Source organism: Herpailurus yagouaroundi, unplaced genomic scaffold (assembly GCF_014898765.1).
Source record: "Herpailurus yagouaroundi ecotype Mexico unplaced genomic scaffold, PumYag 163, whole genome shotgun sequence".
Lineage (NCBI taxonomy): Eukaryota > Metazoa > Chordata > Mammalia > Carnivora > Felidae > Herpailurus > Herpailurus yagouaroundi.
This window is the reverse complement of record NW_024412404.1, coordinates 42,178,008-42,204,419: the sequence shown is the minus strand read 5'-3', so window position 1 is coordinate 42,204,419 and position 26,412 is coordinate 42,178,008. Positions and strand designations below refer to the sequence as shown.

The following is a 26,412-nucleotide window of genomic DNA, read 5'->3' as shown; positions in this document are numbered from 1 at the left end:
TAATTAGAAGAAAGTCTGATTCATGCACAACTTTTTGGAACCTGCTCAGTGCCCACAATTACAACAGTCTCCCCTCAAAGACAGCCCATCCCCCAAAGCCTCCATACTTGAATGTTTTCATGTCTCGCCCACCAATCACTCGGGCAGTGACCGTCTTCCCAACTTTCAGCTTGGCAGTAGGAGATGTGCCCACTGGAACATCATCTAGAATGTGGGAGGCATGAATACAGCCAATGATGCCGTCTTCCAGGGTCACAACCACATGAGTGGGTTTAATGGACTTGACAGTCCCTGTGACCATGTCCCCAATGGACAGGGTGTGCTTCTTCACAGCACCCACCACCAGAGCTGGATCTGCTTCCTCGTCTTCATCGACTGTCTCAGAGTCCTTCCGGGTCTGTCTCACAGTCCTCTTAGTAGCTGGCCCCTCAACAGCCAAAAGAAAACCAGTCACTCCTGGTTCTGTGGTCTTGAGGGTTAGGGAGACACCCTGTCCCACCTGCAACTTCTCTGAGTCAAAGCGGAAGGTGTCATTGAGGTGAGAGGTCAGGGAGAAGGCTGCCAGGTGGCCAGTCTCTACCAAGGAGGCGACAGCAAAGGACTCCTCCAAGTGCTGCACGATCGCCTGGTGCTCACTGCCTTTCTTCAGCTGGAAAACAGAAAAAACCCACCATCCCTGCTTCTTACAGGGCACAAGTGCTCAGTCATCACTCACTGGGCAGTGCGGGGCTGGGGAAGCCCTCTTGATCCCAGGGGATCCAGGCCTAGTGCGAGTTGTAACAAACTAGCTTTCACTTCCTTGACCTAGCCTCCCCTCCTGTTACTGACGTGGCCTGACTAAACTCAAGGCACTAAATCAGAATCCTGGGGACTTAGCTTTTGTTTTGAATTCAGATTCCTATCCTAGAACTAGTGAATTCCTATTCCTAGAACTGAATTCCTATCCTATAACTAGTGAAATCAGAATTTTAGAAGTTACTGAGGTGATTCTAAGCATAGCCGGGTGCCCCCTAATGGTTCTCCAGCTTGAAGATGCTGTGTTCCTGACTTTCATTGTTCCACAGCATCCCATCCAATTTGTTCACCTTTTCAACCATTCACCAGAGGCATTCCTGAGAGCTTATTGTGTTCAAGGCATTTAGCCTACCTTTCCCCAAAATCCAACCTGTGCTCACGCCCTTAAATGCACCAGCTTCACTTAGATAAATTAGGGACCTGCCAGAAAACTTAGTGAGGGATTAACTTTGTTTCTATTTCTGTTTTCCCAAGTCTTAATTATAGGCAACCAGACATTAAGAATCATTATGCATGTAATTCTCTCTACCATACCCTACACAATTAGATGCTTAAGAAGTACTTTAAATGATGACCAAATATATATATCATCCAGAGGGAAATACTACAAATGTTGAGATTTCCCTCAAACCCATTCTTCTCTCACACAAAAGTGTACAGGAGAGGGTGTAGATGAACAGCCTGGAGGTCAGAAGCACCCACAGACATCTTCTGTTTGGTTCATATGTTTTAAAAAACACAGTTTCCAATGTTTCCCACAATTATTTCAAATAAAAATCAAATTCTGCCTTCTCTTAAAAATCAGATGCAGCAACCCTAGATGCAGATGTTCTTGCTTAGCCACGAGTCTAAGTCATCTCTGCCCCTCTATGGGCTTCTCATGCCCACTTCAACTCGTTTACGTGATCTACCTGGCCCTGAAGACTGGGTGACCACATAATTTATCACTGGAACCAAAGGGCAAGTCAGTGCTATTAATAACCACACCAATTGGGGCGCCTGGGTGGCGCAGTCGGTTAAGCGTCCGACTTCAGCCAGGTCACGATCTCGCGGTCCATGAGTCCGAGCCCCGCGTCGGGCTCTGAGCTGATGGCTCAGAGCCTGGAGCCTGTTTCCGATTCTGTGTCTCCCTCTCTCTCTGCCCCTCCCCCGTTCATGCTCTGTCTCTCTCTGTCCCCAAAAAAATAAACGTTGAAAAAAAAAATTTTTTTTTAAATAAATAAATGACCACACCAAGAGGTATAACCATGACCCGGACAAAGCCAGACATAATGATCCTCTTATCTACAGCCATTTGCATTAGAACCCTTGAGCAAAGTGTGTGGGGCTAAAGAGGTCCGCAATGCCTTCGAAACCAGGGAATGGAAGTCATTCGCAAGCTTACCTTTTTAGCTTTTCGATTCACCAAATCGTGGCAAAGGGAAACATGTACCTCCAACTTCAACATATCAACATTTAAGATTACAGCCTTCTTTTTCTGCCCAGGTTCCACCTCTTGCCCTGAAGTGCAGAAAGAATCAAACACAACGTGATCACCCTCTTGGAGCAGGGAAGGAAGCATCTGCCCAAGAGTCTTGCAAGCCCTTAGGCACAAAAAAGAAAAGACAGCATCTGTTCTGGGTCTATAGGGCCTAGGAAAACCAAAAGTCTGGCTCCCATAATTCAGGTTCAGGTGTGCCTTAATTTATGCACCCTGACAGACAAAAATCTAGACTTACCCAATTATAACAATAAAAGGATTCACACCTAAACATCCTTTAACATGCTGTCAACTGCATTGATTTTCATTCATAAACGACAGGGATGACAAAATTTTCTACTGAATCAGCTCATCAACACTATGTATTTGGAAATTTCTGTATCCAAGAGAGGGAACAATGAGCAAAGGATTTCCCCCAAGAACCACGAGGGGCGAGACAGAAGTGCTCACCTGCCCGATGATATCTGCTCGCTCTCAGGACCAGGCCAGGCACTGGGCCCTCACTGAACACCACAGAGCCATCCTCCAACACCTCCTGCACCTCTAGGTCAAGGACCATCCCTGGAATCATCTCAGCCAGTGTCTGGATCAACACAGAGTCTGCCAGAGACCCAAAGGAAACAGGGATTAACAAGCAGAAATGCTCACCATTCTTTTCCTTTGGAAATGTGCCGCCATGCTGGGGACGGCAGAGCATTGCAAGCACTGTGAAGGTAAAGTTACTTTGGGTAGAAATATGTGATACCCATGAACACTTCTATCGCAGGCAGAGAGAACTATGCCTCTTACCAATCCCACCTGGCCACAGTTCATGAAAGTAGCCAACAAATACCACACACACACCCTTTCCTTTGACTTCTGGATTTTCATTGCTTCTGTTTGGAATCTACCCTTTCAAGCTTCTTATTCCCAAATCCCATCAGGGTGCCAACAATCCTACCCATGGTTCAAAACAGGAAGATCAGCATAATAATTCCTCATAAAGTCTTCTAGAAGGTCCCTGTTCTATTCTATCATTCACCAGATATTTGTTGAATAAAAGAACAAGGGAAAAGGTGAATGGATTCACAACAAACGCAAACCTGAGGCCATAAAACTAAGGGAAATTTTGGTTTTGGTCTGGCAGGGAGCACAAGGGGGACCTGGAATCTTTATCTGAATCTGGGTGGTAAACAGGAATGTTCATTTTATAAACATTCACTGAACTGTACCCTAAATGATTTATGCCCTTTATACAGGTTATACTCCCACTAAAAAAAAAAAAAAAAAAGTTTATCCAAATTGTATGTAGTATCTGGGAAGCCCAACAACTCATTGGAACAGATGGGCTTGACGTGTGACACACGCCCTCACCCGCCCCTCATCCCCAGGCCCCGCGCCCCCACCTCGGCTGCTCATGAGGCTGCGCACACCCTGCCGCTCTTCCAGGCACTGGCTCAGGAGGAGGAGGCTGGTGGTAGCCAGGTCCCCTAGACCGCAGTCCGACAGCCGCAGAGACAGCAGCATGCGCTGCTTCTCCTCGTCCACATTGGTCACCTTTGCAACCACCGTCTGCCCCTCGACAAAGTGGTCACTTGTGGAGGTCACAAACTTGTCACTCATAATCTAAAGGGAAGAGCGGGCAGAAATTAAGAAACAAGTATCTATCAAGACAACCCATTTAATGCCCCCCCCCCCACCGAAAAGAATGTGGGGTGGGGTGGGGTGGGAGGGAGAGATGGGACCCAGGAAGCCCGCCCTCTCCAAGCCCTCTCTAAGCACAACTTTACCCCTCTTCCAGAAAACCATATGAGGCCCTGGCTGTCCAACCCAACCTCCTAGAGGGCACCCAGCCAAGGAGACACATCACTGGCAAGCCAGAGGAACACGAGCTGCCCATGTCTCTAACACCCATGGTAACCCTCTGCCCCATGCCATACATGCGTCTGGGGGCTTCCCCTCTGCTCCCATTGTTAAAATTGCTCTGGCAAGGATTGCAAATAAGATTTGCCCAGGGAAAAAATCAGGGAGACAAACTTCTGGGAAGGAAGAAGTATTTATGAATTATCTGTGGCAGGAGTAACAACACACCATTTGCTTGCAGTGACGTTGGCAAGACTCCTCCCAACTCTGGGTCTCAGTCATTCAGCAGGCATGAGGGGGTTCAACTATGGGATCACTAAGATTTTTCCCAGTCTGAAAAGTCTATGAATTTGATGACACTATGGTGGAGGGGATCATTTCAAGGGTGTTCTGGTAACATAACACCTCAAAAACCTCAGAAGGTTGTAAAACCTGTACTCAGCTGCTCAGGAAAATCAACTTCCATGTCTATACATACCCAGAGTATAGAAACGAAGGTGCCTTTTCCTCTAGGACACAGCCCTGCACCAGGACACACATGGCTGGGCAAGGTCTCAGCCCCATTCCCCGCAGGTGCCTTTTGGCTTGCCCCTGAAAATCTTTCAAGGCATTTGGGTATCCTGCTCCTTTCCACCCTCAGGCTCCATGACCCTAATGTCTCTCCTCCAACCAACACTCTTGGGCATGGAACTGAACTCACAGCTTTGGGGGCCAGTCCACTAAGACCTGATGGGAACTGGACGAACACACCGTAGTCCTTGATGCTCTTCACAAAACCAATGAGCAGCATCCCAGGATGGATTTCTGAGAAGCTCTTAGGATCCTGGCCGCCCTCCACGGTGGAAACCAAAGCTGGCTTCCTGCAAAGGAGCTGGTAGCACTTCATCAAGGAACATTCCAGAAGAGGCAGATGAACTTATCCATCCATTTCCTTTTTCCACCCTACATCCTCTGTTGCTACAATGGTCTAAGCATGCAGACCAGCAGCATTAGCATCACCCGGAACTTGTGAGAAATGCAAATTCCCAAGCACTGCCCCAGACCTACAAACTCTGGGGCGAGCCCAGCAAGCTGGCTGAACAAGCCCTCCAGGTGACTCTGATACACACTCACGTTTCAGAACCGGTTTTCTCCCTCTGCCTATGAATTCATCTCCAGATTACCGGAAGGGACAAAAAAAGGGACCGGCTCAGCCCTGTGCTTTGGCAGCTGGATCTGCCACAGTCTTCACACAACCCTACCTCACCTCCTCTGCCTATCTGCACTCTAAGGAGATTTTATTTTACATTCTGTGTAAATAACATCCTACTGCCTCTTTTCTGGCAGTGTCCTCCTTCGAGGTGCACACACCAAGACCAAGGGAAATATGCCGAGTCCCATATGGGGGGGGACAGGAGGAGGAAGATAGCACCTACCTTATGAATTGTTTCAGCTCAAGGGGCAGGCGCTGAGTGTCTGAGAAGGCAAGGTGTGCTACTGGAAATATCCCACTGGGACTGGCAGGCCACACCGCCCCCTCTGGACTGGACTGACCAGCATCTGCTGATAGGACTTCAATCCTCTTACTTTCCACCAGGTCTGGTCACTGGTCTGGTTTTTTGGAGGTACTTCTGAAGTCAAATGGCTGACATTTCCCCATGGGGTTTCCAATGAAGAGCAGAGCCTGACCCAGAATCTTCCCCCAAGGGCCCATGGCTCACCAGATACCAGTAAAGGATACAACATGTCCCTCACTCTGGCTCAGACACAAGACTCTGTGAAGGATGTCGCCAGCCTGGAGCCAGTGATACAACAGAGGGCCGTTGGCGACATGGTCCGACAGATGAGGTATGGGGAGGAAAGCAGGGACGTTGTGGGGCAGAACAGCCACCTCCAGCCCATCCTTGGTCTTCTCTAAAACCTTTACATCCACCAACTACTCAGGAAAATAAAGACAAAAAATAGTACTTATCTTGAGCAGACAGCAACCACACCTGGCTCAGGCAGACATAAGAGGTATCAAGTTCCAGCACCAGGAATATGGAGAGGTCAAGATCAGAGAAGCAGCCTTCTTCCACACCGCTGCCCCCAAAGACCCCGCAGGTACGCACACGCACATACATCCATACACCCCGGGACCCACTTGCACACTCATGTCACTTTTCTCCCAAGGGGAAAGACAGTCTCACAGGCTGGTCCTAGGGACCAGAGAGGAAAAAGGAAAGAGGAGAGCAGTACACTGCTGAAACGTCAGACCACAATGGTGCTTTCCTGGACAGCTTCCATTTGCTCTGACACACAGAAAGAACCCTGTCTCGAGGTCTTCAGTTCTCTCTACCCCCAGAATCTTTTTTTTTTTTTATGTTTATTTTTATTTTCAGGGAGAGAGAGAGTAAGAGAGGGAGGAGAATAGAGAGAGGGAGAGAAAGAATCCCAAGCAGGCTCCATGCTGTCAGCGCAGAGCCCAACGTGGGGCTCGATCCCATGAACTGTGAGATCACGATCTGAGCCAAAATAAAGAGTCAGATGCTTGACTGAGCTACCCAGGCGCCCCTCTAGCCCCAGAATCTTATCTAGCTGCCTTTATCTTTCCCGCCATGGATCCCAGTGCCCCACGTGTCAGTGGCACCCTGCTTTCTGTCAGTGTAAACTAAAATAGCTTGTCTGCAGAAGTCCAGGTACCTGTCCAACACTAACAGCTCTTCTTTTCTTCTGACTGTGTCCCGTATGCTCTCTCTTTGGATCACCCAGCAGCTTGAAGGACAAGAGCATCCTCTCTTTAGATGGCTCACAGTTCAGCACCGCAACCTTCACCACCTGGTGAGAAACCACACTTGCCTGGTGAACTCTTCCCAGCAAGCCTATGAGGCCCTAGAGAGAGCTGCCCTCAGTGAGCACTGCAGAGTGAGATACACCAAGACTTTGGATTAGATCAGAGGCAGTGGAAAGAAATGTACTGAAAGCGACACAGAATCTCAAATCAGCCTTTTGGGTGAAAGGAAGACATGAATAAATATCTGGTACAACCCCGAGCTTTAAACAATTATTTTTCCTAGATAAACCCCGACTCACTAGTTTCTTGGCACTGCCACCTTGTGGTGACAGTGGCCTCAGAGCAACTTCTGATGGGAGGGACACTGGTATGTTGTAGGTAAAGACTATTTTCTTTTTTTTATTTTTTTTTTTATTTTTTTTTTTAATTTTTTTTTTCAACGTTTATTTATTTTTGGGACAGAGAGAGACAGAGCATGAACGGGGGAGGGGCAGAGAGAGAGGGAGACACAGAATCGGAAACAGGCTCCAGGCTCCGAGCCATCAGCCCAGAGCCTGACGCGGGGCTCGAACTCCCGGACCGCGAGATCGTGACCTGGCTGAAGTCGGACGCTTAACCGACTGCGCCACCCAGGCGCCCCGGTAAAGACTATTTTCTATCAGGTTGTGGGCTTGAGGTCCATTAGTTTGCTAGCTTTTGCAGAACCCCCTTGAGGGGTTCTGTCAGTTCTGTTCTACAGCTCCTCCGCTCAGCTGGCTCAAGCCCACTGCCCCACATGCTCATTCCTTATCCCTTAAAAAGTAGTCCTCCTACAACTCCTTCAAATCTGTGTTCATGGGGTCACCAAGGATAAGGGCCTATCGAAGGAAAGGTTACCTGGCCGATGTAAAAGACCCTCTCTGGGTCAGGGACATACTCGGCACTGAGCTCATGCTTGGGCACTAGACCCTGCACATCATTGTAGAACTTCACAATGCAGCCATAGTCCTTGACTCTGAGGATGAAGCCGTGTGTCTGCAGACCAGGCTTGGCATCGGCATAGCAGGTAATGGCAGGCAGTTTGGACTCAATCAGGGTTTTCTTCAGGGTCATCATCAACTTCTTGGCTTCAGGATCACAAAGCAAAACCTAGGGGAAGGATACTAGTCGTCATCAAGTTACCCGTTATCAAGAGAGCCACTGGCCTAGTCTCTGCAACATCTGAACCCAAAGGCCATGGTCAGTGCCAGAGAACCTGCTATCTCTTTGCCTCTGAGTACTGTCAGAGGCAAATCCTCCCTGCTCCCTGCTGGGACGACAATCTAGGGAAGATTCACCTATTTCAAATGTACTTCCTCCCACATAACAGAATGAACCATCAAACCAATTTACCAGCTCAGTACTGTGTATTAGTTATAAATTAAGGCCGAGAGATCCAACCATCTCTCATCCCTCAGGTTATCTCCTAAAGGGCAGAGAAATTCCTCTACTTCTAACCTCCTGACTCCACTATTGTACAATCTTGCACCAATGGGTGATCAATACCTATTTTGACTCAATAATGAAACAAAATGAGAGGAAGAACATCTAACATTGTGACTGGCTGCACAAACCAGGCCCTATGCTAGCCACTGCTAACCATATGTAACCTTCACAACTCTGCAAAGCTTCTCTTGGGATTCAAGACTTTGTTATAAACCACTCATATTTCAGCAACTTAGCTTGTCTATTTCTGGGCCTGACACACATCGCTTGCTCCTCCTCAAATCCTTTCCAGTTCAAGTACCACCTCTGCCAGAAATCTAGAAGACATTATTGTCATAGAGACCTGATTTTGAAAACTGGTTCTGCCATTTATTAACTCTGTGACTTCAGGCAAGAAATTTCACTTTCCTAAGCTTTCACTTCCACACCCGCAAAATGAGGATAACAGTACTTACTTTATACGGTTGTTTTCAGGATTCAATGACATAAAGCATGTCATGAGCCTAGCATAGCAACTGATACAAAATACATGTTACACTGTAGTTGCTATTAACATCATCAATGATTCTTGCTGGCCCAGCCCACTGTCACCTCCCCCTTGTGATATGATCATAGGACACAGCCTGTACCAAACCATGTGATAAAAGGTCGCACAACAGCCTGCTCTTTTCATGTATGAATATTTTAACTCTCAATTATATTACACAATTCTCAAGGGCAGAGACACACTTTTCTCTTCCCAATGCCAGGCACAGCACCATAGATGTTAGATGGTCACTTTGTGGAAAAAGGCAGAAACTTCAGCTGAAAAGCAATGCTCTCTTCCCATCTGGCCAAAACCCCAAGGAGACCCTTCAAGAAGCTCACCCGGCACTTGACCTCATCCCCAATGTGGTATTTCTTCTCTGGATTCTTTATCAGGATGTCGGCCAGGTGTATGGGAGGTACCAGGCCCCTGATTTGTTCGCCCACTTTCACCAGCATCCCATATGGCTTTATGGTCAGCACCGTGCCCTAGGGAGTCCAAAGAAAAGAAGTCATCATGCCTCAAGAATGGTTTTTCTTCCACCTCTTACAACAAAGCATGTCACATCTCTTTCAAAGCCCACCTTTCCAGACTAACTGTGCCTGTTTTTCCAGATGTCATGGGGTAAAGCATGTACCCCACACTGATCTGAAGGCAGTATGGTTGATTCATGGGGATCTTCACATCTTTTTGTGGGAGCGTGTTCTTTCGGCCTACCTCACAAGCACATTCTCTGAAGGAGAGATCTATGTCTCCTAAGGAATGAACTCTACATCTAAAGGAGATCTGCTCAACTGGGGCTAAATGGTTAGATAGGAGAGGCAACTGCAAGTGACTTACTAACATCACAGGAGCTCAACTATCACAAAATTAACTTTTGACCTGGTCTAATAAACACCATCAAACCCCAGGATTTATGACCTACTGCCTCTGTGTAGCTGGGTGATGCTATTAAGACCTTACCTTGAAATTAATTACAAGTTACTCCAGGGAAGAAAAAGAAATGCCAGTTAACAGGTAGAGAGAAGGAAGGTGACTTTAAATGTGTTCACATGACAACTAATAAGCTAACAGTTAACCTGTGAACTAAAGAATGTCTGAAAGTGGAAGGGTATCTAATTATGTGCTTGAGTCTTACCTTCACCAATGCCCCAGGTTTGATGTCATGGTACCTAAGGTATTGAGCTTCAATAACAGATCTAGAACAAAAAGAAAATACAAGATCACATAAACCAGGGCAGAGGCTACCTAAAATTCAGGGCTACCAGAATCATGCTGGCAAGAAAGAGAACCCTCACCAAGCCAGGCCAAGAGAAAGTGTGAACGTGCACGCACAGAGGGGCCCATCGCCACAGCCCCACATGCGCTGATGACAGACTTACGTCCTCAGAGAGAGCAAAGCCAGTTCATCCATTTGGCTGTAATCGATGATTCTACACTTGTGGGTGTTCCCTGGCTTGAAGGCCTCGGCATTGAAGACGTTCTTAGAATCGGAGAGATGGCTGAGCTACAAAGTACCAAGTGATTAAGGACAAGCCAGAGACTGTAGATCTGAGGCAATCAGGTATGGAAGCACGTGACATAACTCAACACATTTATCACATACCATAAAAACAGTAGTCTGATTGCCTGTTAAAATAATTCTTCTAACTAAAACACTGTTCTTTACTATCATAGACTCTCTATAAGGTCAGAGAACAGTCTAGATCATGGATCAGTATATTATAGTTCACAAGTCAGTGCCTATTTTTATAAATAAAAGTTTTATTCACCACAGCCATGCCCTTTCATTTACATACTGTCTATGGCTGCTTTTGGCTTTAACAATAGAGTTGAGTAGTGAGGACAGAGATCAGATGGCCCACAAACCTGAAATATTTACTATCTAGCCCTTTCAAAAACTTTGCCAAGCTCTGGTATAGATCTTAACACACTCTTGTACCTACCATCAACCAGGTATCAAAATAAGTCAAATTAATCCTGAAGAATTCTAACAGAACATACATTGTTCTAATCCCTATATAGAGTCCTCCACACTTGGGAATATTCAAAAACAGGAAACTAATACAAAGGATGAAGGAAACAAACAAGGACCCACGTATCCCCAAAGTCCTTCTAGGGGTAAATCCTGGTGAAACAAAGAGCCTCCTCACCCGGGCATAGGCCAGAGCCCCATCCTTCAGCCTGAAAGTGGCCCCAGCCTTGCTGGAAAAGCTCTGGACAGGAACATCCTCCAGCACTGCTCCCAGGTGCTGGCAGGAGAGCCGGGTGAGCGCGCGCCCAGGCTGCAGGAAGATGGGGCGCAGGCTCAGCCTCACAGCCCTGGTCCGAGGATGGACACAGAGAACACAGGCCCTTACCTACAAAAGGGAAAGAGCATAATGAGCAGGAGGCACACAGAATATAACGCACCTAAAGCAGACCTTCAAAGGCCAAGACTCAACATGTGCTGACCAGGTTATGGACATAAGTACTCCTATCAGCTTGTGCGATCAAGCAGCATGTGGAAACATCCAACAAAATGTCCCAGAAGGACTATATCCAACTAAATCAATGCTTATTCAAGGTCAGCAAAACATATTAGGGTCCCCTCAATACCATGAGGCTAATAATACATATGCAGCAGAAGCCATGTACTGGCATCACTGTATCAGAGGCTCATCTGAAATATACCAGAAACAGCCTGCTCTGAGCACAAGGCTACAGCACACAAAACGCCTGCACTTTGTTTACAAATATGATTATAAAGAGAAAAAATTATTAGAAAAACGTTTACCAATATGTGGTGGGAAAACCAGTTTAGTTAAAAAATACGGGGGCGCCTGGGTGGCGCAGTCGGTTAAGCGTCCGACTTCAGCCAGGTCACGATCTCGCGGTCCGTGAGTTCGAGCCCCGCGTCAGGCTCTGAGCGGATGGCTCAGAGCCTGGAGCCTGTTTCCGATTCTGTGTCTCCCTCTCTCTCTGCCCCTCCCCTGTTCATGCTCTGTCTCTCTCTGTCCCCCAAAAAATAAATAAACGTTGAAAAAAAAATTAAAAAAAAAAAAATACGTCTATATAGGGGCACCTGGGTGGCTCAGTCGGTTAAGCATCCAACTTTGGCTCAAGTCATGATCTCAGTTTGTGGGTTCAGGTCCCACGTTAGGCTCTCTGCTGTCAGCACAGAGCCCACTTCAGATCCTCTGTCCCCCTCTTTCCTTACTCCTCCCCAGCTAGCGCACACACTCTATCAAAAATTAAACATTAACAAAAAAAAGGTTCAAAAAAAATGTGTCTCTACAGAACCCAACAGCAATGTTATTGTTAAAAACAAAAAAGGAAAGAATCATTTTAGAATTCTTTTTAAAACTCTGAATAACATATATTGGGATTTTCTTCCCAAATATCCATGTTCATTGTAAAAAATTTAGATATTTAGATAAGGGTAGAAAAAAACCACCCAGAGTTAATCATTAACACCTGACTGTAAATCTTCCAATATTTTAAGTAAGCGTACTATTAAAAAATATTTTCAGGGGCACCTGAATGGCCCAGTCAGTTGAGCATCTGACTCTTGATTTCAGCTCAGGTCATGATTCCAGGGTCGTGGAATCAAGCCCCACATCAGCTCTGCCCTGAGGGTGGAGCCTGCTCAAGAGTGCTCTCTCTCTTTTAGCCCCCTCCCTCTCACTCTCTGTATGTCTGTCTGTCTGTCTGTCTGTCTCTCTCTCTCTCTCTGTGCTCCTCTCCCCCCGCTTGAGCACTCTCTCTCAAAAAAAAAAAAAATTGCTTTTCAAAGTTGGTTCTGCTCTATTCTCTTCACAGCACTTTTAAACACATTTTTCTATTTAAATATAGATTTTGTCCTTTTACATTAAATATTTTTCTTAAACACTTTAAATGGTAAGAGCAAACGATCCACTACTCACCCCCTAAAATCAAACTACCTAAAAGAGTAATAAATGCAAACTACAAGTTGCCTTCTTTTTCACAGGCTCCATTTCTCATCTCAGTCCACAGAAATAACTACGGTGGCTTCCTGTGGTTCTTCCAAAATACCTTTCCTTCCCCTCGCCGCCTCTAATACCCGTACACACGCAGCCCTAGGACCGGCCCATAGCTAACTGCAACACTGGACAGCTGTTTGGGACACAAATGGAATCAAGAAAACATTTCTTACTGTTTGGTTTGAGAAGTATGTTCCAGCTTTCTTGGGATCCAAGTGCATAAAGTCAACCAGGCCAGTGAAGACTGAGAGGAAGTTCAATATAAGGCCATGTGGAGTCACCTGAAAACAAACAGAAGAAGCCAAGAATGTAAGAGACGTTGTGCAGATGAAACACTCAATGCTACATTTTCCATAACCACTGTGTATTTCTCCTCCCCCAGCTAACCCTTGACAATCTTTCTTCTTATAAAATTAAGTGGCAGGGCAACTCCTGGCTCTGGCTGTTTCTTTATTCAGTAAGCTCACCTCCCCTCAAACCTGAGGGGACATCAATCCTCCAGTCCTCAGGATTTCCATATGGAATGGAGGACAATTTGCACAAAGACCCTCAGGGAACCGTCAGCCTGACAACGTGGACAAATTGTTGCTAACTTGGTGATTTGCCCAGACTCAGAAGGCAAAACCCAAATGCATGCAAAAGGGAGATACTGACCACGCTGATTCATCCTACAGAGCCCCCCAAAAGCTAAGTAATTAGAGGTGACAAGCACCTCAAAAGAAAGCAGTGAGGCAGATGACTGAAATCAGGGAAACTAAGTTAGATCTCCAGGTCCTCTCCTCACACCATAGGGCCTGCGCCTCTCCCGCCTCCACAGGAAACCTGTATGAGACTGAAAAGACAGAGGAGTGCAAACTCTGAAAATGCAGATTAAGAAAAATTCTGAACATCATACAGATATAGACATGGAGACATCCAGCCCCTCTCCCACCTATCTCTCAGGCAGCCAAGATATTACCCCCCTGAGGAGAGATTAATAGATCCTTTCTAGAAAAATCTGACATGCCAGAGAAGACTTGTAACCGTGACATCTGGAGCTTGCTCAAAGTCTGCTAGCTCCTGATCCTGACACTGAATTCAGCCAGTCAACAAGTCCCACCCAACCAGGCACACCACATTTTATACCACCTCAATGATAAGATGGCAGTCAAAACACAAATTCAGTAGAGGAGATAAAATTAAAGTTGAGGGACTCTCCCAGAAGGTAGGATCTAGATAAATACATGCACATGCCAAAACAAAGGAGAGAAAAAACATAAGAAAATTAGAAAACTGATAATTAAGTCCAACACCATTCTATCAGGAGTTTAAGAGAAAGAAGAGGAAATTATACTTAAAAAAAAGTGGGGAAGTGGGGGATGCCTGGTTGGCTCAGCTGGTTAAGCATCCGAATCTTGATTTGGCTTGGGTCATGACCTCATGGTTCGTGGGACTAAGACCGAACCTGGACTCTGCACTGACTGCATGGAGCCTGCTTAGGATTCTCTCTCTCCTTCTCTCTCTGCCCCTTCTCGGCTCACTCTCTCTCAAAAATAAACAAACATTAAAAAATTAAAAAAATTAAATCTTTTTTAAAAAGTCTGATAAGGGGCTAGTATCCAGAATATACAAAGAAATCTTACAACTTAATAAATAAGAAGACAACCTAATTTTAAAATAGGCTAAAGACTTTTGAACAGATATTTCTCCAAAGAAGATATACAAATGGCCAGAATACAACCAGTGCATGAAAAGATGTTCAACGTTACTAATCACTAGAGAAATGTAAACCCCAATCATAAGGAGATGCCACTTCCCACCCATGAGGACGGGTATAATAAAAATAAAAAACAAATGTTTGTGAAAATTTGGAGAAACCGAAACCTTTAATTGCAGGTAGGAGTGTAAACCGGTGCCGCCCCTTTGGCTGTTCCTCTAAAAAGTCAGTTACCATATGACCCAGCAATTCTATTCCCAACCATAGGCCTAAGAGAAATGAAAACTTACATCCACACAAAAACTTAAACATGAATTTCACAGCAGTATTACTCAAAACATCCCAAAGTGGAAACAACCCAAATGGCCACCAACTAATGAATGGAAAAACACAATCTGTCATATCCATAGTGTGGAATATTATTTAGCCACAGAAAGGGATGAATCACTGATACTTGCTACAACATACATGAACCCTGAAACCATGAAAACATCATGCCAAGTGAAAGAAACCAGACACAGAAGGCCACATATTATAGGATTCCATTTATATGAAACACCCCCAAGAGACAAATCTAGAGACAAAAAGCAGAGCCAGAGGCTTGAGAGAGACAGGGATGGAGATTGACCACCAATGGGTACAGGGTTTCTTTACGGCGATGATGCAAATGTTCTGGAATTTAACAGTGGTGATAGGATGAGCACTGGGTATTGTATGGAAACCAATTTGACATTATATATAAAAAAAATTAAAAAATAAATAGTGGTGATAGCTGTGCATCTTTGTGAATACACTAAAAAAAAATCACTAAATTATACATTTTTTAAAGGATGGCTCTTCCTATATGTGAATTACATGTCAATATGAATATAAAAAAAAACAGTAAATACAAGAAATTTTCTCAGAATTTAAAGATCTGCATTTCTGAATTATAGGACAAATAAATGGAGACAGATCCACACAAAAACAAATCACCATGACATTTTAAAATAAAAGGGATAAAGATAAAATCTTTAAATTCTTCCAAAAATAAAAAATACATACAAGGAAAAGAAATCAAAGTAACATCAGACTTTTTAAGAGCAACAGAGGCTAGATGACAATGGGAACAAGGTCTTCAAATTCCTCAAGTTATTTTTGACAAAAGGATGCTAATCCCAGCTTTACTACCAATCACATGTGAGTGTAGAATAAGGACATTTTTCTACTCTGTGACTCCACTGGGAGAGGAGCTTGGCTTCCAGTGCCTTTTCCCTTTGCTGATTTTGCTTTGCCTCCTTTCATCATAATAAATCATAGTGATGAGTATCACCATATGCTGAGTCCTGTAAGTGTTTCCAGTGCATCAGTGAACCTGGGGGTGGTCCTGGGGATCCAACACACTAGGTCAGGAAATCAACCTCCCATGTACCTTTCCAATGATGCTTCTGGAGAATGTGTCATGCTAAAATGAGCAAGTAAACCAAAAAAGAAGAATATATTGAATCAAAGACTCCCATATAGGAGAAAGAGGGGAAGGAACAGGATGACCAAGAAGGTAAGTCTTAGGATATCGGTTCTGCAGGGTTCCTACCAGAGCAACCAGTCTAGTCTGCAGGAGGATAACAGGAAAAAGGGCCCTAGGTTTAAAAACGACAACAACAACAACAACAACAACAACAGCAACAACAACTACTAAGAGGTCATCCAAAGGAAAAATCTTTATGGAAAATTGTAATATAAGGAAAATGCAGGATATACAGTATTATGAAACAGTGATAGGTAGGAAGAGAATTTGGCAAATGACAAAAACAAAGCTGATAATCAGCTCCCAGGAAAAAAGCTGTTCAAGAAATAGTCATAGTATGTTACCTGGCTCAGCACTAAATAATATGTACATCAAACACTGATTAATGATTTAACCAAAATTTAAAATACTGTTAGGGGGTTGGAGGAAGGGAAGGGGAAAATTGAGAGAGCCAAATCATCATCTACCACAGTAAGAACTTAAAACTCAATGCCTGGGGCGCCTGGGTGGCGCAGTCGGTTGGGCGTCCGACTTCAGCCAGGTCACGATCTCGCGGTTCGTGAGTTCGAGCCCCACGTCGGGCTCTGGGCTGATGGCTCAGAGCCTGGAGCCTGTTTCCGATTCTGTGTCTCCCTCTATCTCTGCCCCTCCCCCGTTCATGCTCTGTCTCTCTCTGTCCCAAAAATAAATAAACGTTGAAAAAAAAAAAAAGATTAAAAAAAAAATAAAACTCAATGCCTAGGGGCACCTTGGTGGCTCAGTCGGTTAAGTGTTTGACTATTGATTTTGGCTCCAACTATGATCTCACAGTTCGTGAGATCAAGCCCTGCACTGGGCTCTGCACTGAGAGCGTGGAGCCTACTTAGGATTCTCTCTCCCCCCTCCTCTCTCTGCCTCTCCCCTGTTCATGCATACTCTCTCTCTTGCTCTCTCTCAAAAATAAGTAAACATGTAAAAAAAAAAAAAAGTATTTTATGGGGTGCCTGGGGGGCTCAGTCAGTTAAGCGTCTGACTTGAGCTCAGGTCATGATCTCACAATTCCTGAGTTTGAGCCCTGCGTCGGATTCTGTACTGACAGCTCAGAGCCTGGAACCTGCTTCAGATTCTGTGTCTCCCTCTCTCTCTGCCCCTCCCTGACTCGTGCTCTCTCAAAAACAAATAAAAACATTACAAAGATAAAATTAAAAGAGTGTAGCGCTTTAAAAAAAATAGATAGATAAATAAAAGTATTTTAATACTATTTGACCTTTCCAATCGGCACTGTTCAAAAGAAACATGGTCCATATGTAAGCCTATACCTTTAAGTTCTCTAACAATCACATTTTAAAAACTACAAAGAAATAAGTGAAATTTATCTTAATAACACTTTAACCCAATAGATGTAAAATACTGTCATTTCCACATATGGCACTGGCTACATTTCTACTGTGTAAAGCCACATATGACCAATGGCTACCCTACTGGACAGCACAATTTCAGGTTGTGTGCATAGCACTACTTCAGTAAAAATTATCTTTATTTTAGAAAATAGTAATGACAATGAATGGCTTACCTTCTGTACCTGGGCTTTGACAACCAGTCCTGGTAGCAAGTTATTAAGAGTCCAGTTTTGCTCCTCAGTAGCAATGGCGGTAGAAACTTCAGAATGACCAATAGACAGACCAACAACTCCTCCGTTACCTTTCACCTCTTCAATAACGCAGTTCAGATAATGACCCACCTTCATTTCAGCACCTGCAAGCCCCAGCCCCCCAAAAGGCAAAATACCTCCATGAGAAGGGCTCTTAATTTGGGTTCAAGTAATACCTGAAAAGATCCATGGTTTACCTGCCTAGTTACCATGTAATATCCATGTTCCCAATCTCTCAGTGACCAACTACAAGAGGGGAATAAAGTGACCCTGACTGATCTGGAATCAACACCACTTAAAAATATGAAAATCTCAACAAGGCAGGAAGAGTGCTGGCTCAGAGGCCCTTGGGGGCTCAAATTTCAGGGGAATCTTCTAGGTGAGAAAAAGCAAAACTGGTCCATTCGATCTAAACCCTGTCACTCCCTGGCTCTTCACACATCTTCCCTTTTCTATCAGCTGGGATTAACACTGATTTTAGCAAAGCCAAACAGCTTTTGGGGTCACCATTCTGTCATTTTACTCACCAAACAGCATTTAAACATAATCCCTACACGTACCACCTCACTACCATGTACCTGCCCCTCTTTTTCCCCTCACCTTTGTTCTTCTGTCGGATATATTCCTGGGCTTTCTGCAGTGGCAGGAAAGCTCTGGCCCCACCAACACCAATGTCCACTAGGTAGCCGTGGTCTTCCAGGCTGGACACAGTGCCTGTGAGCAGCTGGAAGAGAAAGCATTCCCCAGAGTTCAAAAGTCAAAGGTAATGGGATACACAACAAACATCTCCTACCAAACATGAATGTTCCCATCATCGATCTTGACATATCATCCGTAATCCTCTCCCACTCCCCCTCCCAATAACTTGTAACTGTAAATTTCAATCCCACTAGAGGATAGAGAAGGGAAAGACATCAAGTTTAATTCTCCATTGGCTTGAGGGATCTTATGGTTTCCAGTCAGTGAAGAGTGTTATAAACAGGTGGGGAATGACAAAGAGGGGTTTCTCCCCTGAAGAATTTCCAAAAGATAAGAAAGACTACTATGTTACACAAAGAGGAATAAACCAGATGGCCTTGCAAGGTCACTCCCAGCGCCATGACTAATCCAGAACTACTCTTCTAGCAGTCATCATGTCTTTTCTAAGTGCCTCCAAGACTTCGAAAAAAGAGAAAAATCTTGCCAACCTCCTGCACATTTCATCAGGAGCAGTGTGAAGTTCCAATCTGGCTCTTACTAGCCATTTTGTCTTTGGCAAGTCACAAACCCGAGTCCATTTTCTCAAATGCACAAAGGTATACCTATCTGCTTCACAGGGCTATGAGAATTTAAGATAAAATGTCTAAAACAGCGCCTGCCAAACAGCAGGCTCTTGATGCTTGTCAATTTCCTGCACCTTGGGTTATTTTTATTCCCCTTTCTACCCAGCTTTCAGGCCTGTCCCAAACTGACTGCTTCTACCTAAAGGTTAAAAGATCATATTGATCTCCTTCCTCTCAATTACAAGAGCACTTAGAGGAGTGTAGTTTATTCGAGCATGTTTTACACCTATTGGACGTTGACACTTGGAGCTAATTTCTCCTGAACCTCCACAGGACCGGGAGACTCAATAGCGAGCTCCTCATTAGTACAGCTCACAGACTAATTGCCCTGACTACCTGTCTCCTGCTCTCGGAGAGCAGTCCTCAAGCATTCCCTACAGATGCCAGATAGCCTCTGAAAAAAAAATCTGTAAAGAACAAGTCTTGGTAAGCAAGGCACTTTGTGGAACTCCTCACTCCTGCTAAGCCTCCTTGAAGACTTTTTTTTTTTTTAATTTGGCCACCAATGAACCTTCCCTTTCTCCCCTCCAAGGTAGCGTGATTACGTTCAAGCCTTCAATTTCCACTAGAGTACCCAAGCATCCTAGAGACTGTCCTTCTCAGGAAAAGACCCACCCCTGTGTGTAAGCTGAAAGTCAAAGGTCACCTAGATACTCCCCAGGAGGCAGGCCAGGAAAAAGGCACATGGTCTGCTCCTCTTCCTTGACCTGATACATACCATGCCGGGCTTCAGGGCCTCAGCAGATAACACTTCGTTGACATTTTTGGGGTTCAGAGATAGCTTGACACTCTTTTTGCCCCCTTCTGTGAAGCCCACACTGCTCACCACACACCTCACCAGCATCCCAGGTGAGAAGAGTTCAGGCAAGCGGGCCAGGTCCTGCACAATACAAATGAGAAAATTCTGATACATACCCCTCCCCTGGACCAATATACCACTGCCCAACCTTGGCTCGGTGGTTTCTCATCCTCAGACCCCAAAGAGCCCAAAAGGCGGATGAAGAGGGTAACCACTCGCCCATAAAGGAAAAGGGATCTATGGCCAAGTCAGTCTTCACTTTCAGTATGAAGCCTCCGTATCTCCCCAGAACAGGCAGATGTAAATGACTTGTCAAGAGCTGTCTGTATTCACCATCTCCGTTTCTTCACCTCCTGCTCCCTTCAGGTCACTGCCTCTATGTTCCACCTCTCACACACCACTTTATCTCCCAATAAAATCACCAGTGACCTCCATGTCACTAAATCCAAATCTGTTCTCCAGTCCTTCTTATATGTGACCTTTAAAAGGCATTTAACACTGGCGCCTCTCCTTCCTTTTTTAAACATTTCCTCCCTGGCTTCCAAGCCCTTCATGTGCTGGTTTTCTTTACTATCCCTCTGGCCCCTCCTCCTTCTTCCAACAGCGACTCTCCTACTCAAGACGTTAAAATACTTGAGGGTCAGTCTTCCTCGACGATCAGTATTTACTCGAGGGTCAGTTTTTCGGTCTCTTCTCACTCTATTCACTCCTTCTAGGCACCCTCTTCCCTCTTCTTAGCTTCAGTCACCACCTACACAGAGCAGTCACACATGCACATTTCTGGCCCAGACCTGTCAGAGCTCTGGAATCACCTGTCTACTGGATGTCTCCACCATTCCTCAAACTCAACACAGCAAAAAAAATAAAATCATCATCATCTCTCCCAATCCAGGTCCTCTCTCAGGGTTTCTATCTCAGGATGGCAAGGCTGACCATCAAGCCAGGTACAACAGAGACCCAGGACTCATCCCCCATATCAAACCCATCAGTGCCCATGGACTTTTCCTCCTCAGGCCGCAGGAAACCCTGAATGCAACCTGCCATCAGGTGGACTACTACAGTAACCTCCTACCTGGTCTCTGGGCAACTACACACGCCTCTTCAATCTAATCTCTGTGTTGTCTACGTACAAACATTTCAAGGGCTTCCCACTGGTTCTAGGATTAAAAACTAATCCTTAACATGACCTAGCCTCCAGCTAGCTCTCCTGCCCCATCCCACGCCACTTTCCCTTGCTTTCTATGCCACAGCCACACTAGCCTTCTCTCAGCTCCTTCTGCCTGAACTCCTTTCTTTATTTACCTGGTATACCCTCATCCTTCAGATCTCAGCTCAAGCATTCCTTCCCCAGGGAAGTCTCCCAGGCTCCCTAGGCTAAGTCAAAATCTCCTTATTAAAAAAAAAAAAAAAAAAATTAAAATCCCCTATTATAAACTCTCATGGCACCTTGCACCTGGGCTTCTCAGCATTTAACAAAGTTGTAATTTAACATCTACCTATGCACCATTTAGTTCCAGTTATTGAGTACATTCAGGTCTCCCTTACCTTCAGAGGTTCTTCTTGAGCCACCTGCTCACTCAGCTTTTTGGTGTAAGCATCACAGATTTCAGTCACTTGCACAAAGCCCTTGAGGCCATTGGGGAGACTCACCACCAGTTCCAGTTCATTTACCTCTTTCACACAACCCAAAATCCGCATCCCCTCACACAGGGACTAGAAGAGAAAAAGTGAAATGTGTACAATAGGGAAAAGACCAATGAATGGGATCAGGGGTTGTGGCTTCTAGTCTCAACTCTGACTTATAATTTTTTTTTTTAAGTTTATTCATTTTTGAGAGAGAGAGAGAGAGAGTGAAGAGGAGAGGGGCAGAGAGAGAGAGGGAGACACAGAATCCAAAGCAGGCTCCAGGCTCTGAGCTGTCAGCACAGAGCCCGACGTGGGGCTTGAACTTATGAACTACGAGATCATGACCTGAGCCAAAGTCGGATGCTTAACCAACTGAGCCACCCAAGCGCCCCACAACTCTGACTTCTAAAAGCTACAGGAAATACATGTTCATGTGTCACATGACATGTGTCAAATACACGTCAGAACACTTATCATTGCTGACTGAGCACCGTAAAACAGCACTAGGATACTCGAGGACGCTTGCTTTACTCCAAACATCCCACACTCAAACACGTGGAGGGGGCAACAAAATGAAGGAAGCAGGTCAGTGGAGACAACGGCAGGGTGGGGTGAGGATGTCAGACCTAAAGGGTTAAACCACTACTCAGTTCCATGTGATTACAAATGAGGAAACACGAGCTTGTGCTGTCAGCACTCTCAAATTCTTACAAGAAGCTAGGAAGCACATTTTTTAAAAAGTTTATTTATTTTGAGAAAAAGAGAGCATAAGCAGAGAAGCAGCAGAGAGAGGGAATCCCAAGTGGGCTCCGTGCCGTCAGCGCAGAGCCTGATGCAGGGCTCAAACTCATGAGCCGCAAGATCAGGACATGAGCCAAAACCAAGAGTTGGACATTTAACCAACTAAGCCACCCTGGCACTCCCAGAAATCACATTTTTATGTGAAATTTTCTCTAATGTTAACAAAAAGTTTAGAAATTCTTCTTCTGGGGGACACCTGGGTGGCTCAATCAGTTAAGCATCCGACTTCAGCTCAGGTCATGATCTCACAGCTCGTGAGTTCAAGCCCCATGTCAGGCTCTGTGCCTGGAGCCTGCTTCAGATTCTGTCTCCCTCTTTCTCTGCCCTTCTTGCACTCTCTCTCTCTCAAAAATAAATAAACATTTAAAAAGTTTTTTAATAAAAATAAAAAATTGGGGCGCCTGGGTGGCGCAGTCGGTTAAGCGTCCGACTTCAGCCAGGTCACGATCTCGCGGTCCGTGGGTTCGTACCCCGCGTCGGGCTCTGGGCTGATGGCTCAGAGCCTGGAGCCTGTTTCCGATTCTGTGTCTCCCTCTCTCTCTGCCCCTCACCCGTTCATGCTCTGTCTCTCTCTGTCCCAAAAATAAATAAACGTTGAAAAAAAATTTTTTTTAATAAATAAATAAATAATTATTTTTCTGAGCGTCATAAAGAACAAACAAAATACCTCTACAGGCTGAATTTGAATCTTTTCCTTAAGACTTATTTCACTTTTTTTTTTCTTTTTTACAACACATATCCCCAATTATAATCTAAAAATCTAAAGTAAATTAAAAGACGACTTTTCCAAGAGAATCTCCACAGCTACAAAATGAAATAGAAGTAGAATGGTTGTTAAAGTTATTGCCAGTTCTAACCTATGAATCTACTAATACACAAGTTCAATGAGGACATAAGCACAACAAGGGTCTCAGCAGCGGCTAAAAAAACAACACATGATCCCAGGCACTGATTAACAGTCAAAGGCAATAATGCTCAATTCTGAGCACAAACTCCAAAAAGTCTCTACAGGGGTGCGTGCACACTCACATACACGCACACATGTGTATACAAAAGGAATGAAGGAAAAACAAAAGCAACCCAGGTAGTTTGTTTAGAACAAGATCAAATTGTAACAAACCTCAATACTAAGGATTTCAAGCTTCTCTCTTATAGACTTGCTGTTTTCTCTCTTTTCGATTTTCAACTTTTTTGTTTTTGCTGGCCCTTTCTGGCTCCTTTTCCTTTTGGTAGATTCCTCTTCAGTAGAAATCTACAGAGGGGAAGAAAGATCTCAAGGAATGAAGAGAAACAATCCTGGACTTTCCTTCCAATTTCAGGTCACCTGTCACCTTGCTTCGTTACTCCTTCACTGCACCCCCTTCCAGTGTTCCTGTAATTCCCGCTCCAATGTCATCTCTTCCATTCTGCCACCTTTGTTCAAGCCAAAGGTGAGAACCTTTGCATTTTCAAAAGCCCCTTCTCTTCTGTGTTCTTCCTCCCTTGACTGGGATGGACACTGGCATCCCCAGGACGAGAAGCAATTTGGAACAGTGTGTGAAAATGGAAGGTGGAAACACGGAGACCAGAGTTAAACTCCCAACACCACCATAACAAGCTATGTGGTTTCTGCTCAACCACATAACCTCTCTCAGCCTCAGTTTCTCATCATGGAATGATGTTCTCTACTCCACTGTAGTTGGACAGATTACATAAAATCCATATAAGACCACACAATCAAATGTTAGTTCCCTTCCCTCTAGCATTTGGAGCAATGCCTACTCTCGGGGAAGATGGTGAATTTTAATGCAAATTCTGACCATTATACATGGCAAGAATCCCATTTAAAAGTGCAATCACCAGCTCCTTTCTCTCCATACTTTATTTTTAATCAATTGAAGTATAGTTAACACACAATGTTACATTAATTTCAGGTGTACAACATAGTGATTTGACAACTCTACACATTATGCTATGCTCACAAGTGTAGCTACTATCACTATAAAATGCTCTTACAATATCACTGACTATATTCCCCATGTTGTACCTTTCATGACTTATTCCATAATCTTTCTCTCCATCCTTAACCAACATGGCAAAAATTCCTAAGAACAAGGAACAACAGCACTGCAAACTCAAGTACTAAATGCCATGTTTCAAAAAATATAGTCTCATGGTGGTATGGACTCTCCAACAAGTTCACTTTACAAAAGCAGACTTCCAAAAGAAACAAATATGGAAAATACCATATTCTCAAACAAGGTTATTCTTCACAAGGACACTAGAAAGTGTTCAGTGAGTCTTACCAAACAAGCACACCACTTACATCAAATAAGTTGTCTTGTTCAACTGACTGCTGGAAAGCTTTCTCTGATTTGTGGGTCTTTCTTGTACCCCCTCGGGGGAAGCTTTCTTCCATGGTTGCTGTGTTTGAGTCTCCTAAAAACAATGCAAAGAGTATCAGTGAGATGTAGCGTTGGTGTCAGATTTCCTAAAGGCTGTGATCAGTGGTCAAGAGGCAGAACTTTCTAGCACCAATGTGCTAAACAACATTGAGGCCTAACAAATAGATGGTTTGATGCTAAGCCTCAAATAACCTATAATTCATCTTTTCAATGGTATCTGCTTCAAAACCACAAGTTCATACACTTCCTCCAGAAAAAGAAGTTCTAGATCCAGTGTAGTAAATATCATAGAATAGCTACAGAGAATAGCTATAGAAATAGACAAATGAATATATAAATCCCTATCTTCAAAGAACATGCACAATTTTAAGAAAATAAAGCAATTATGCAAACAATTTAAAGTACAAATTGGGGCCACTGGCTAGCTCAGTCAGAAAAGCATGCAACTCCTGATCTTGGGGTGTTAAATTTGAGCCCCACGTTGGGTGTGGAGATTACAAAAAAAAAAAACAAAAACAAAAAACAAAAAACCTACAAAAAATAAATAAAATACAAATCAGGAGCACCTGGGTGACTCAGTTAAGTGTACAACTCTTGATCTTGTGAGTTCAAGCCCCGCATTGGGCTCTGAGCTGGGTATGAAGCCTACTTAAAAAAAAAAAAAAAATGCAAATCAAATTATAAGCAAAGAAATAGGAAATGATGAGGCTTCAGTAAAGAAGGCAAGCTTCGTAAAGAAGATGCCTTTGAGCTGTTAAAAGATGAAAAAGATTTTGACAAATGGAAAAGGAAACGCAGAAGGAATGTGAGAAAAGGCATTCACTTAGAGACAAATATTTTCAATAATCACCAGCAATTTGTCAAAAAATTGCTCAAAAAGTTGCTGTTTCCTTTCTTTGAAGAACTGTTCCACTAAACCACAGGGAGAATAAATCATAATAATTACAGTTAAATTGTAGAACACAGGTGGGCTTTTTTTGTGAAAGATTTTGAATTAGACAGGAATAGTTTGATGTCTACTTCGATTAAGTCAGAATCTTAATTAAGGGAAGAAAGAGAACAGCAATCAAAAATATACTGCAGGCTATAAATTGGACAGGAAGAGAGACAGGACTGAAGGAAAGTAAACAGTGTACAAGTCAACTGCGGTACAGAGAGACACCATGCGAATGAGAACCAGGTATAAGAGAGAACGGAAGATAGGAGAGATTAGTTGTGAGAGACACTTGGTATAAGGATCTAAAAAGGCTTTAAACTGTAGAAGAGGTGAAGACCCACTGGGAGGCTTGGATTTGGAATCAGGAATAGGTGGGTCAATGTTTCCTAGAAGTAGGAAAGAACCGAGGAGTCTAGTTTGCAGGCAATTTGACCTTAATCTCACTTCAGACAACGGGAAACTGAAGCTTCAAAGAGGCGATGCAGCGGCATAGAAGGAACTTAAGCAATTTGCCAGGGACAAAGCCTGATGTTAAAGGGACCACTCGAGTAGAGCCAGCTTCTGAGCTGGGCTGGGGTGGCCGAACCACTCACCCAACCCTGTAGATCCATGGGAGGGACCCAGAAGACCTAGCCCTGGGACAATCCTGGAAGCCACGAGGTTTCCTCCTTTCTCGCCCTTGTCCTCGCTTACCAGCCCCGCGACGCCAGCACCTCTGTACTTCCAAGCCGGTATCACCGGAGACACACGCGGAGACCAGCACACCCACATGCCACCACAGCTCCCCCCGGAAGCGAGGGCGGGCTTAACGCCCTACTTCCGTTACCATGCTCGGTTCTTCACAAGGGGGTTGTGCGGGGAGGGGGAG

At 44.5% G+C, this 26,412-nt stretch overlaps 1 protein-coding gene across 2 annotated transcripts in view; it reads right to left on the bottom strand.

Annotated features, from left to right (window-relative positions):
• The window catches only part of PDCD11 (programmed cell death 11), a 45,964-nt gene extending 19,560 nt beyond the window's left edge, over positions 1-26,404 (bottom strand). For both annotated transcript variants that reach the window (XM_040486321.1, XM_040486322.1), the window contains exons 1-20: positions 26,238-26,404; positions 24,529-24,641; positions 23,344-23,475; positions 21,342-21,509; positions 19,716-19,877; positions 18,276-18,399; positions 17,598-17,779; positions 13,016-13,123; positions 11,013-11,219; positions 10,242-10,366; positions 9,998-10,058; positions 9,201-9,347; positions 7,746-7,997; positions 6,779-6,913; positions 5,838-6,032; positions 4,818-4,988; positions 3,661-3,880; positions 2,726-2,875; positions 2,180-2,295; positions 108-649 (exon numbers count right to left, since the gene is read on the bottom strand). In XM_040486321.1, coding sequence (XP_040342255.1) covers positions 108-649; positions 2,180-2,295; positions 2,726-2,875; positions 3,661-3,880; positions 4,818-4,988; positions 5,838-6,032; positions 6,779-6,913; positions 7,746-7,997; positions 9,201-9,347; positions 9,998-10,058; positions 10,242-10,366; positions 11,013-11,219; positions 13,016-13,123; positions 17,598-17,779; positions 18,276-18,399; positions 19,716-19,877; positions 21,342-21,509; positions 23,344-23,475; positions 24,529-24,621 — 3,290 coding nt within the window. In that variant the 5' untranslated portion in view covers positions 24,622-24,641; positions 26,238-26,404. The remainder of the gene's footprint in view (positions 1-107; positions 650-2,179; positions 2,296-2,725; positions 2,876-3,660; positions 3,881-4,817; positions 4,989-5,837; positions 6,033-6,778; positions 6,914-7,745; positions 7,998-9,200; positions 9,348-9,997; positions 10,059-10,241; positions 10,367-11,012; positions 11,220-13,015; positions 13,124-17,597; positions 17,780-18,275; positions 18,400-19,715; positions 19,878-21,341; positions 21,510-23,343; positions 23,476-24,528; positions 24,642-26,237) is intronic.
• Positions 26,405-26,412: the final 8 nt, after the last annotated feature.